The sequence below is a fragment of the Pseudonaja textilis genome, chromosome 2, assembly GCF_049901715.1.
Source record: "Pseudonaja textilis isolate UNSWEBS1 chromosome 2, rPseTex1.2, whole genome shotgun sequence".
NCBI lineage: Eukaryota > Metazoa > Chordata > Lepidosauria > Squamata > Elapidae > Pseudonaja > Pseudonaja textilis.
The window spans coordinates 163,452,028-163,465,635 of NC_141991.1; the positions used below are offsets into that span (position 1 = coordinate 163,452,028).

The following is a 13,608-nucleotide window of genomic DNA, read 5'->3' on the forward strand; positions in this document are numbered from 1 at the left end:
ATCACTTTATAATGCCTTGGTAAGATCACACTTGGAATCCATCTTTTGTCACCACAATGTAAAAAAGATGTGGAGGCTCTAGAAAGAGTGCAGAGAACAGCAGCAAAGGTGATTAGGGGAGTGAAGGCTAAAACATATAAAGAACAATTGCTAGAATTGAATATATCTAGTTTAATGAAAAGAAGGACTAGGGGTGATCTAATAGCAGTGTTCCAGTACCTCAGGGATAGCCATGATATTCTCCAAAGCACCTGAACGCTGGACATGAAGCAATGGATGGAAACTAATCAAGGAGAGAAGCAATCTGGAACTCAGGATAAATTTCCTGACAGAACAATTAATCAGTGGAACAAATTGCCTCCAAAAGTTGTGAATGTTCCAACACAAAAGAGATTGGACAACCATTTGTCTGAAATGATGTAGAGTTTCCTGGCTGAGCAGGGGTTGGACTAGAAGACCTTCAAGGTCGCTTCCAACTCTGTGATTCCTATCCTAACCTATCCTATCCTATGTTATCACTCACAACCAACTATTTTCTTCTATGATCTTGCACTTGAAAATAAGAATTCATAGAGTCAACATTATTATTTCTGAATCAATGTCTCTGATTGTGATGTTAGTTTCTTAGTGACATACCTGTAGGATGGGAAGGAAAGAAGGGGAGGGGGAAAGATGTTAAAAGAGAGTCCCAAACAGACATTCTGATTCTTTCAAAGGAGAAAGAAAGAGGGGAAGAAGTATTTTATACCAGATCTACCTTTTTGCATATAAAGTGGTACCTCAATTGCTCTAAAAATAATTGAATTTGGTATTTGACGCATTTTGACGCAAAAATGTTGTCCCGGTACTCGTTTGTTTGTTTGACTCATTTGCTGAGGCATGCAAAGCTAGAAGTTGTCAATCTTGGCTGCCTTGTGACTCACTATCCTTTCTGGCCAAAACAAAGGATCACTTGTTAAGTCACATGGTTTGTTTTCCACTTATCATTTTTAATATTCATTGTGCCTCCCAGAACCAATTAACAACAAATACCAAGGTACCATTGTATTTGTTTCGGTGCCTTTGAATCAGTGTTGACTCCTGACAACTGCCTGGACAAGTCCCTGAAGTTATTTTGGCAAAGTTTCAGAAGTGGGTTGCCATTGCCTGCTTCCCAGGGCTGAGAGGGAGTGACTGGCCCAAGGTCATCCAGCTGGCTTTGTACCTAAAGAGGGACTAGAATTAAGGGCCTTCCAGTTTCTAGTCTAATGCCTTAAACCCTACACTCAACTAGTTTTCCTTGACAGCAAAAAAAAAAAAGAAAAACAACAGAGTTACTATACCTTTCATTTAAAATAATCACAATGGTTATACAGCCAAGTGCTAGCGGCTAGTGTGTGTGTGTGTGTGTGTGTGTGTGTATGCACACACACCAAAACTGAATTATTGACAACAATGCATGACTTCAGAAATTGGAGGACAATTGAATCACAGATGCCCCCATCAAAATCAAATCACTCTTACTGAACCACTATGAAATACAGAAATCAATTATACAATAGTTTGTTTACAACATGGTGAGAACTAGAGAGGCAGAAGCAGCAAGCTTGGCATTAAGGTGCTGATATCTGTAGGTGAGGGGTGTGAATTGGCCAGCTGCAGAATCGGCTAGCCAGCTTTCTAGTTGTTGGAGTAGGTAGGGTTAAACTACGACTTCCTTTTCTCAGTTGCTTTGAGATTTGGAAAAGCTCCACTGCATCTTTGCCGACTGTACAATGTCTGCTATTTGAAAAATGAAATAACTGGTAAAATATTAACATGACATAACTGTATGCTGTTCCCAGAAATTGCACAACGCTGCCACTTTTCTTTTGGGGACTTTGACTGCCCTTCCCAGTTACATTATAGCCATATTTTATTGAGGAACCTAGACACCTTTGCTCAGGGGCGGGTGGTGGCAGTTCTCATCCCTCTAAAGATGCAAACTCACTTCCTAAAGCTATCATCATCAAGCAGAAACTTGATTGCCTTTTGAACTGCAGAGGTTTTGACACTGCATTATTTATCCACCGTCCATCATACAATATATAGACACACATGCACGCATTTAGCTAAAAAGTATTTTTGCAAGCAAGAAGCATTTCTTTTCATTTTACCACACCTTTATTGATAGAGCTCTCAGCCCTTGCATAGTATCTAACTCAGACAACCAAGGACTCAGTAAACGGAACACAAAATAAAACAGTATCTTGAATTCTTGACTCTTGAGTCGAGTAGCGAGGGAGGATGGATGATCTTCCCTTCTGTCAGGTGTGGTGAGTGGACATTCTTTCACCTAGACGGGCTTAGTTCTTGAGCCACCTAGTACTTGGGCAGAGATGGTTGGTCTCTTGAGGATCGGGGGGATTGTGTGTTTGTGTGTGTGTGTCCTAGCCTTGGAGCAGGGATTTCAAACTCGATTTCATTGAGGGCCGCATCAGGGTTGTATTTGACTACAGAGGGGCTGGGAGGCATGACCAGGTGGGCATGGCTAGCTAGTCATTCGTGTGGGGGCGCCTGTGGCCGAGCACTTTGCCAGTGAAAGTGGGCTCCCGAGCTCCATTTTTGGCTGCGACAGCCTCCAGCGAAAACGGAGCTCGGGAGGGCTGCACGTGGCCCGAGCGAGCTCTGTTTTTACTGGCAGAGGTGCCGCAGGTCGGTCTTTTGCTGTTTCCAGGGTGGCCCCATGGGCCAGATCTAAGCACCCCATGGGCTGGATCTGTCCCCCAGGCCTTGAGTTTGACACCCCTGCCTTGGAGAAAGGATCAAGAAGGAGCAGGTAGGGACATCTGCCTGGCCCTGGCCCTGTGGAATATCAACTCCCCAAACAACATCTCTGCTGAACATCTCTGTTTTCTTCTGGAACACCCTCCAAATCTGACTGAGTCAACAGGCCCGGAAGTTGCAAAAGAATGGTGGTCTGAGGAGGGGCCTCCATTCTTCATAATACCTGACTCTCTCTCTGTCAGCCTTTTAACAATAATATCCATTTTTCTATATTTTATTTAAATTGGTTTGATTGCATGCTGCTAAGAGTCACAATTTTGTGAGGTGGGCAGCCATATAAATAAGATGTACACTTACATACATAAATACATCAGGATGGTAACAGGCAGAGGAAGGTATGACAACCCTCAGGAACCCAATGTTTGCAAGTAGACCCACTCTACGGCCCTGGGTTATGTATCATTTGGGTTATAAGCAGTGTTTCTCAAGCAGCTACTCGAAAGATTTTCTTTGTCATCTTTTTAAATGGGAGAAGAGTATACCCCTGTCAACTCAGGATGCAATCATTGTACATTAATTGACATCACAGATGTATATTGGAGGAGGCAGAGACTTCAAAAGTGGTTTCCAAACTGAAATTTTAATATAAAAGAGGGGAGAAAAGTATGTACAGAACTGAAGAATAATCAGTTAAACTTAAAACTACTGAATTTTAATTACATTTAAATGTAAACAAAATAAAATCACATTACCTAGGGAGTGGAACGCCTCACCATTCAAAAATCACTTTTTGAAATTTCAGTTTTGAAAAAGACTTGAAAAAGACAGCTTTTTAGTTAACCAGGTATTTAAAACAAATGGAAAAGACAGAGATGACATACCCCAAGATCCTATGTTTGTTGATCCCTTTATTGTTAAAATGTAAATACACTGTGAAATGGTTTAATTTAGTTCAGAAATATATTTCAATAATGAAAGGCTAAAAACCTAATAAAAGTAAACACCAGATCTGTAGGCCAAAAAGAAGCCTGACTCCTTACAAAATTAAGGAGAAAAAAATGTTTCAGACCAAACACAAAAATACAATAAGTAAAAGAATCAATAAGGAAAGAAATTCACAAGATTTAAGGGCTACATGTATAAATATGGCCACTCTAAATCAAATGCAATCTGTACCTTGCATAATTTAGCTGCCCTTGATTTTAGAGATGGTTATTATTATACTTGGATTTCAGTTTCAGGAAAAAATTATAGTATTTTCAGCAGCATTTCACCCATGTCTACCAATCTTTCAGCTCAATGTATTTTAGTATACTATAGCCGAAAGTTACCCTGCCCATTATTGCATGAACAGAAAGTTGCCCTGCCGAAAGTTGCCCTGCCGAAAGTTGCCCTGCCCGTTATTGCATGAACAGATTAAAAACTAATACAAGTTGGTATTCATATAAATCTTAAAAATACTTCAGGATGTAATTAAGCTTCATTGGTAACTTACTTTGCAGAACATATCATTTTAGTAAGCTAGTGTTCCTCCAAATGTTTAGCTTTATTGTGAGGGGAAAAACCTGATGATGATTAAAATAATCTTAAGGCAGAGATAAATTGCCTAATAGCTTTGCAAAAATAACTCTACTTGTTCAAACATTTTTCTCAAAAATCACTGTAACTGTTCACATAATCCAAATTGTATCATTACACAATGATTCCATTTCAATGTTTGTTTGTCTTTTGGGTGTTCAGACCTTAATTTGTGGCATAATGTTGTAGGATGTTGTTATGTTCCCTCCCCCAATGATGGATTCCTGTGCCTTTAATTAGAACCTACCCATTTGTAAACGTAAATGCTTTAGCGTGATTTGTTTGGTGTGCTAGGACAATCTGTGATATTGTCCCCTTATTACATTCCTTATTTAAAATAATATTTTTCCTTGTCATAAACAGAAAACGTGAAGGCAAGTGGTAATTTAGCTGCTTTTCCCATCAAGGTAATAGACACTGACCAACTTCATTTTAACACTGCAGGCACAATATCTGAAGAAAAATGGAAGAACCCCCGCAGAGGAGACAATCTAGATTCTAGAAGCATCCTGGCCATGGGGAGAAGAACAGCTGAGTAATTCAAAAGCTATCAGAAGTGGGCCATACCAGGTAGCAGCAGCCTCTTGGTAGACCTGGCTGATCACAAGAAGGCTAAGCAAAATTGTATTTGATTAGTATTAGAATGAGAGATCACCAAGAAATCTCCAGAGTATAATTTAGATTGAGGAAATGAAACACACACACACACACCCCTAAGGAAGACAATCACAACCCACCTGCCTTGTAGTTAAGGAAATCACATGTTTATAAAGTTATCAAGAGTTGAGCTCACCCCTTAGGAGCTATTCTAAATGTTGCACATACAGCAGAATGCAGGGCTGTGCAGAAAAGCTCTGTGTGATGTTTCCACTTACTAGTTTTCCCTCAGTTTGGAGTAAGAAAATTGCTTTCCAAATTTTTATTGAAAAGGAAAGAGATGAAATTCTCATGGCAGAATGGGATACCCTTGCACTTCTTTTAGTGAAGAGGTGGCAAAGGAGCATACAACTATCCTATCCCTTACTAGTCAATCTTCTCAGGAGCAGACTGCACACTGCTGGTTCTCACACTGAATCCCAGAATAGAGCATTATGAAGGAACCACTCCCCTTGGGCTTTTTTTTTTTTTTACATTTTGGAGAGTGGAGAGACTTCTAAAAAAAAATTTAAAAAGAGATTTCTGCAAACTCTATTGGCTGGACAATGAAGCAAGCTTAAAACACCATCAAGAAAGAACTTTCCAATCACCCGAAATATGAGAAAAAGAATAGAAACTTCTCTTTGTGAGGGGAAAAAAACCCCTTTTGATAAATTACAAGGCATGTTTGGCACAGCCTTAGCAGAAAGTCTTAAGAGCAAATTATCTGCATTCAAGTATCATATCTACACACAGTATATAAAACGTATCTGTGCAACTGACTGTGATTTCCTTTCTTCACATGAATGTATACACCAGAGGTCTTCAAACTTGACAGCTTTAAGACTTGTTGACTTCAACTCCCAGAATTCCTCCTCCAGTCATGTTAGCTCAGGAATTCTGGGAGTTGAAGTCCGCAAGTTTTAAACTTGCCAAATTTGAAGACCCGTGGTATATACCTTCAAATAAATGTGGATAAGTTTCACCTGCAGCTTTCCCTCCGTGTCTGAATAATTAAGTAATAGGATTATAGCCTTGTGTGAAAAGTTACGTGGAATCTCTTATAAGTCTCCCTTCAGCTTTTCATCTGACAGTAAAAAAAGGAAACACTTAAGAACTCTAAGCACCGCTGTAAAAGCAGTTTTTAATACCCAGCAGGACAATCTTATGCATAGCTGGTCAGCAGTACGCATTTGTTCATAAGAGGTTTCTGCTCAGTTCAGTGTGGATTGCTTGCAATTTAAATTTCTGTTCAGATCTTTTGCAAGAATTTAGAATATTTTTTAAGTCCTGCTTTTATTTACTAACCAGGTGGCTCACTTGAGAGGATCCTTAGCCTACTTCATCTCCAAACTCCTAACAACACAGGCGCCGGTCAAAGGCATGATTCATTCCATTTGTATTTTTTTTTTCTGTGTGCAATGACTATAATATATGTTGCCTAAGCAGTATACCAGCATCCTGAGAAAATACATAAATCAGGTATTGTTCCAGAGTCTCAGTGGTTCTTTCATTGATTCATTGGTCAAGAGGGAAGGAGAAATATTACATTGGTAAGAGGACATTCATGGATGGGCATTCCATAGTACAATAACAAGAATTTTCCTCCTTGCTTTGGCTTTGTACAAATTCTCAAGTTTAGGGCTAAACATCTGTGTCACAGGGAAGCTTGCTCTCGCTTCTGCTCCTACTCCACGTCCTCTCCCCTTCCAGTACATCCAGAGAATTGCTGTAGGATCTGGGCATGGGGTTCCGGGATTGCCTGGGAACTGCTGTGCTGCTGATGGGGGCAGAGATGGCGCCAACATTTGACAGACTCTGTTGGTTGGAATTCTTGGAATACTTGGAATTCGTGGCGCTTTTCTTCAATCTCAACTCTTTGCAGCATTGGCCAAAGCTAAAAGTTAGAGAGATGCCTCCAATAATTTCCAGGCAGCTCCCTAAGTATCCAAGGACCAAGCAGTAGGCCACCCGCAGGGTAGTGGATGGAGGAGAAGGTAAGTCATACAATTCGTAATTGTACCACGAAACTGCAATCAAACTCAGCAAGCCGGAAACAAAGAGCACCAGGCCGCCTAGCCCCGCGAGCAAATGGTGGGGCATTTCCTGCCAACATCGCACACCCAAAGAAGTCACAATCAGCCCCACGACCGTGACTGCCAGAGAAGAGGGCATGAGCCCTCTGGCCACTTGCACGGGCAGCTGGTCAAAGTAACCAAGGGTGTCTTTGATGTTGCATTCGTTTGCGCGGGTACTCATGCGCTCATTGCAAATATCCCAGATCCCTTGGTGCTGAATCAGATCTATTGACATGTCAAGGAATCCAGTCACATCTCTCCAGCTGGGGGCCAGCGTGCTTGTCAGGTTCAAGACAAGGCCACAGGGACCAAGCACAATGCCCACAATCATGGGAGTCGGAGTCCGCATGCTGCTGACCAAGCAATCAAGCCCAAGAAGCTGTTACGGAAACCAGAAGAGGTTTCACCTTCTAAGTTGGCCTGCCTAGCTAAGATTCCCTGCTAGGCATCTGTTGGTGATCTCTGCTGAAAAAAGATTCTGGATTAGGATTCAAGAAATCCGGTCAGTCAGGACTCAGGTTCCCCACATATAAGCCCCACATTTACTGCAGAATTCCTTTAACCTTCCTACTCTGCCCGTAAAAGAAACTACAGCGAACAGTTGGGTTGCTCTATTTCTCACAATTGCTTAATTCTAAATTCTGTCTCCCTTTCCCAGTGCTAAAGAGAATGTTTTTCTCCTTCCTTCCCCTGTAATCAGGAACGGCTCCAAAATATGGTACGTTTTACTTCTCTTGAGTCACTGCCAGGAGTGCCCCCTTCTAAAGTGTAATTTTGGAGGGACCTTCCCAACAAGGAAGGTCAACGGCAGCCTGAGGGTTTTTTTCTTCCCGTTCAAGTTTAAAGATGGTTTGAAGATCCCCCTCCTGAAATCCTGAAGCTCCCCCTGACTTGGAATCAGACATCAAAAGAGAGCAAACATTTACCTGTCCGCTTGCTCAGTCCTACTGCAGGCACACCTGTGACGTCCATTGTCTTCCCTCCTCTATGTACCCAGCTAAAAGCACTCGGCTACTTCGCCCGAAACTTCTTTGTATACAGAGAAACTGAACACTGCTGTCGCCAAACTCGTTCTATGTTGTATTTTATAGGCAAAAAGGGGAGGGGAGGAGAAGTAAAACAGAAGTGGAACCAGGAAGGCTTTGTACCAGGTGTTGCCAAGTTGGTGACTTCAAGAAGGTGGGGTTTGCTGGAGAAGAACATCACACCTGCTTCTTTGTGTGCACGATACATAGTGATTTTTTTATTCTCCTGAGTAAAGGTCAGCTCTCATTGCTCAGGTTGCACAGCCCATCTAAACAATTAGCAATTTAAAGCATCATTGCTTGTGTAACTATTTTGAAAGATAAGCATGCTGGGCAGTTCAGATTGCACTAATGCCCTGAAAGGGAGAGTGAAACTGAGCTAAGGCTGCTCCTGAACCTGCCAAGGGAGAATAACTGTCGAAAGTGGGATGGGGAAAAGATAAGTGTTTTAAGAAACCGATTCAACCAATCTTTTGCCACTTTTTAAGAACCCTTTGGTGCACTATAGCTTTGATATATTTTTTAATTATTTCTCACTCTCATTCCCCTGTCTTGATTTACCAACTTGCCAGCCAGCCAATGTAGCAGGAATTTAAAGAGCAGCTTCCTACCTAAGCAGATGCTGGCAGATACTCAAATTAAATGTGTTTCAGCTATTGATTTCTGCACACTAGGCAGGAACGCGTTTCCTTATGTCTTACCTGGTTGTTTAAACAATCGTTGGGAGGTCTTTATTTTGTGTTGGTTGTTTTTCTCGGTGGCAAATACACCTAGTTGCATCCCTTGAGTAAATCCTTGTTCAAAAAACCAATTCTGATGCTGGCAAGGAGCCTGGGTTGCTCTCCTGGGGATGTGCTGTAATAAGGGTCGGAATGGTGGGGGAGGGAAATTGATTGACTATTAGACAGTATTGTCATACTTTGGAAAACAAAGCCAAGGCAGAACGTTAGACTGGTAAAACCAGATTTAGAAAATCTTTTGTGTGAAGAACGTTGCATATACTTTCTAGATCGGAGAATAGGTTCCCCTTTTTCCCAACATAAGCCGGGTCACAGCAAAGCCTTTGAGTTGGGCTCAGCCCTTGGTGACTTCATGAAACCTTTGTGATACTTTGTGTAGGGGTGGTTTTTTTGGCAACAGTACTGAGGTGACCTGCCTTTACCTTCTCCCTGGATGGTTTTGACTTTCCCAGTCTAGCCTACAACCTAGCATTTCATGATGATTCCAGTTCATCCGCCTGGAATCCACACTGTATAATGGACATTAATACAATTGAACGAGTCCAGAGGTATTTCACGAGAAGAGTACTCCACTCCTCAGCTTGCAATAGAATACCTTATGCCACCAGGCTTGAAATTTTGGACCTAGACAACTTAGAACTACGCCGCCTACAGTCCGACCTAAGATTAGTATACAAAATTGTCCTCTACGGCGTCCTACCTATCAATGACTACTTCAGCTTCAACCACAATAACACATGGGCAAACAATAGATACAAACTCAAAGTAAACCTCTCCAAACTTGATTGCAGAAAATACGACTTCAGCAACAGAGTGGTTAATGCCTGGAACTCACTACCTGACTCTGTTGTTACATCCTCAAACCACCAAAACCTTAAACTGTCTACCATGGACCTCACTCCATTCCTAAGAGGTCGGTAAGGGGCCGTGCATAAGCGCACCAGCATGCCTATCGTCCCTGTCCTACTGTTCCCATTTATTTGTACTCATTTATTATGTATATACTTATACCAGTTTATACTTATATGTTTATATGTTATGTTCATACTTATATTTGTTTTCTCATACATGCTTGACAAACTAAACTAAATAAATAAAATAAATAAATGAATGTCTCCCATCTAAATACTAATGAGGTCTGCCCTTGCTTAGGGTCTCTAGATCAGCCAGATGCTGCCACCTAGCTAGCACAAGCTCCCATACTTCATCTTAAGGCTGTCATTTGTACTATTCTACACAGTTGCTGAGACTCAAACCATTGCTAATTTATCCCAATGGGGTCTTTCTGTCTGCTAACAGCAATGTGATAAGCAAAAATTAGACACAAACATCATTTCCATCGCTTTCATTTTTCTTTCGCTCAAAAAAAAAAAGAAGTCTACTATTAATTGCCTGGGTCTGCCAGTCGAGTTATAAACTAAAATTTTTCTATTTTATGTTTTAATCTGCATTCAATAAAACTGTCTGTATAATAATAATCACTTCTACCAGCACTAATTCTGTCTCCAAAGATTAAGTGGTAGGATAGACAGTAGCATTTGTTGATAATCATGGCAAGCACTTTGGACACTGGAAATGGCCTATAAATACATACATTGCTGAGCTGGGGTGTGTTTATTTTATACTGTTCCATCTATATCATATTAAACACTTGGAAGAAATGTGTAGAGGTAGATTGAAATCACCCATAATTAATTCTGTGGAAAAAAAACCCAAAGGGTTCATATTTCTATCATGATCAGAAGCATATAAAGCCCATCTAGATAAAAAATTACCCCATCTCTCCTTGCCTTAAACTTTGGCCTCTGTTTCATTCATTCATTTCCTGACTTCTTGTACTGTAGTCCAACAGACTATCAGCGATGACAGACGTTCTGCTTTCAACATCTCTATTCATTCTTTTTTGCTACAGGAGATAAATTCAATACCATTGGGATTAATGGGCAATGCTGCAAAGGATTATAGTGGATGATGTAGCTGGCATCTTGACACCAAGCCTTCCTTCCTTCCTTCCTTCCTTCCTTTCCTCCTCCTCCTCCTCCTCCTCCTTCTTCTTCTTCTTCTTCTTCTTCTTCTTCTTCTTCTTCTTCTTCTTCTTCTTCTTCTTCTTCTTCTTCTTCTTCTTCTTCTTCTTCTTCTTCTTCTTCTGTTTCTGCACTGGTCAGCAGAGGGCAGCAACTGCTGGTAAATAAACAAGGGTGTGGTTGGGCAGTGAGGGAAGGAACACGAAATAATTTAAGCCAAGTCATCAGGCAAGTATAAACACTGCCCCTGCATTTCCTTTCCCTAGTCACAGCTCCGTTCACTAGTTCTGCACCTGGAATGTGTACTTGTTGCTAAAGATCAGAGCAGCCGATTAGAAACTAGCATGCTTGTGCAGGAAAATTATATTTTTCAAGCAAATGCTTGCAATACTGACTTTCTTGGGAAATACACACCTATTCCTCACCATGTACTCCTGCCTTCTCCAGGTATGTATGTGTGTACGGGTGTGTATTTGTGGTGCAATGTATGCACTACAGATTGTAATAAAGGTACTTTATTATGATTAGGTACTTGCCGGGCCCCCAATGCACTAAGTGGAATTTCAGGTCTCTTTGCATCTGTGTGTATATAGTACTGCCTCTCTTCACTGTAGAAAAAAGCATTACATGACATTATGAAAATAGAATTAGAGTCAAACGCTTATTCTCACAACTCTTAACTGGATACATTTTGATTCCACCACCACCTAGTGCTTAAATTGTGTAATGTTTCTATATCCACATAACACAACGGCCTCCCACTACAGCAGGGTTGGCAACTTTTAAGAGGTGTGGTCTTCAACACCCAGAATACCCCAGTCAGCATGTGCAGTTTTATTTATTTATTTATTACATTTGTTTGCTGCCCATCTCATTATCCAAGGTGACCATGGGCTCTAATATGCAAATTCCCTAGCCAGCATATGCAAATGCAAATGGTATTATCATATAGATGTCTATGTGCAGCTGGAGGTCAATGAAAAAGAGATTACAGCAATCATGATTTCTTTAACTTCTTCTTCCAGCTTGACACCTAATAAATAACTATATAATCTTTTTATATTATTTTGGATATCCTATAGAATTGGATAAATGGCAGAAATTATGGAATAGGAATTATAAATTGACAATATCGACATCGTATAAGGAGAACTTATATAAGATGTTTTATAGATGGCACTTAGCGTCAGCAAGACTAACGAAAATGTTTAAAGATAAATCAATGAAATGTTGGAAATGTCATCAAACGCCAGGAACATATTATCATATGTGGTGGACTTGCATAGAGGCAAAAAGGTACTGAACTAAAATACACACATGGTTAGAAAAAATAATTAAACAACATATAGATTTGAAACCTGAAATATTCCTATTAGGAATGGTACCAGAAGGTTATACTAAAGAAAAGACATATTTAATTATACATGTTTTAACAGCGGTTAGAATAGTATTTGCCCAAAATTGGAAGAATAATTGAAACAATATTTGAATGTGCAGAAATGATTGACACTAGAAATTAAAGAAAGAGAAGGAACTGATTATTATATGGTATGGCATATGTTTTATCAATGGATAGAGAATAAAATAAATTAAAAGAGATGTATTTATAGAGTAATTAGAGAAATTTAAGTGATAGATGTATGTGACATTATTATATATATGGAAATGTGATTAATATTGTATTGTTAGATTTGATAAGTAGAATATCATTTATAATGGTCAACAAGTGAAATATGTACCTAATTGACACACGATTGAAATGGAATGGATTTGTTGTATTTAAAAATAATAAAAACTTCATTTAAAAGAAAAAGAGATTACGGCCACATCACAACAATATTTCAGTTATGATCAATCTGTTTCCTTATACCCAGTAAAGACATATTCTTCTGTTCCTCAGTTTAGAAAGAAAATCAAATAGAACAAGAAATTAGAAAATGCACCCACTCATTGTAGAGATATATCATTGAATTAAAACAAAAACAAAAACTGCAATCCCTGTTGGATTCCCTTGTGGGACACTTTCTTAAATAAAGGGTTTTTTTTCAACCTATTGTGTTGAATTTTTTTATTGGCATCACAGATTGCATTAGCCATCCTGTTTTGACTAAGTCACAAATTGTTTGTTTCACCTAAAGGCTGTGCCTTAAATCATGGTAAATAAATCACCAAGCAGCTCAGTGCAAAATGTGACCGGAATCAAGGCCTAAACATGCATTCAAGGAATGCCTTCTGAAGCCCTTCAAGAGTATCAAGTAAGGCACAGCCACAGAGCTATATATCAGTGTTCCTCTTCATGGCTTTTATAGTCTTAAGGAGTATGTTTTCCCACTATCTCCTACAACAGCGAACAGGATGTGTCACCTGTCATATTCTAAGGAAATGCAAAGGCAGCAAATAAACAAACAAACAAAACTGCAGAAGGCAGCATTCAACTTGTAAAAAGTTTCAGGTAGGTTTGGTTTTAAATAGCAACTCTCTGCCCCAAATTGGAGCATCTTGAACAAGGGGAGAAATCTTGAGAACTGAAAGGGGTTGAATCTCAGCGTGGCTGCAATTTGTTCATCTGTTAGTGTTTTATTATGCGATGTCTGTGCAACCTCATCTCCTAGACTCGCTTTCCATTATTGCTCTGGGAGAAAGAGAAGAGAAACAATTGGATTACTTACTCATTACTTTGGATATTTCATATTGTGAACAGAATGTGGCCCAAGAGAAAAGCCAACACTTATTAACAATCAAAGGATAGGGTCACAGAACTTGTCTTTCTGGGAGGTTTCTG

General features: G+C 39.9%; 2 protein-coding genes across 3 annotated transcripts in view; both read right to left on the minus strand.

The window, feature by feature from the left end:
• The window catches only part of LOC148127225 (uncharacterized), a 230,714-nt gene that overhangs the window by 213,715 nt on the left and 3,391 nt on the right, over nucleotides 1-13,608 (minus strand). The window lies entirely within an intron of this gene.
• Nucleotides 6,239-8,149, minus strand: CLDN23 (claudin 23). Of its 2 annotated transcripts, none has more exons than XM_026712674.2 (2): nucleotides 7,964-8,149; nucleotides 6,239-7,499 (listed from the first exon to the last, which is right to left on the minus strand). In XM_026712674.2, the coding sequence occupies exon 2, from the start codon at nucleotides 7,384-7,386 to the stop codon at nucleotides 6,604-6,606; it is 783 nt and encodes a 260-aa protein (XP_026568459.1). In that variant the 5' UTR covers nucleotides 7,387-7,499; nucleotides 7,964-8,149; the 3' UTR covers nucleotides 6,239-6,603. The 2 variants fall into 2 exon arrangements, with proteins under 2 accessions (XP_026568459.1, XP_026568460.1); XM_026712675.2 differs by having other exon boundaries at nucleotides 6,239-7,502.

What these genes read in the sequence shown, in the direction of transcription:
- CLDN23 (XM_026712674.2), bottom strand. Translation starts at nt 7,386, where the DNA reads ATGCGGACTCCGACTCCCATGATTGTGGGCATTGTGCTTGGTCCCTGT.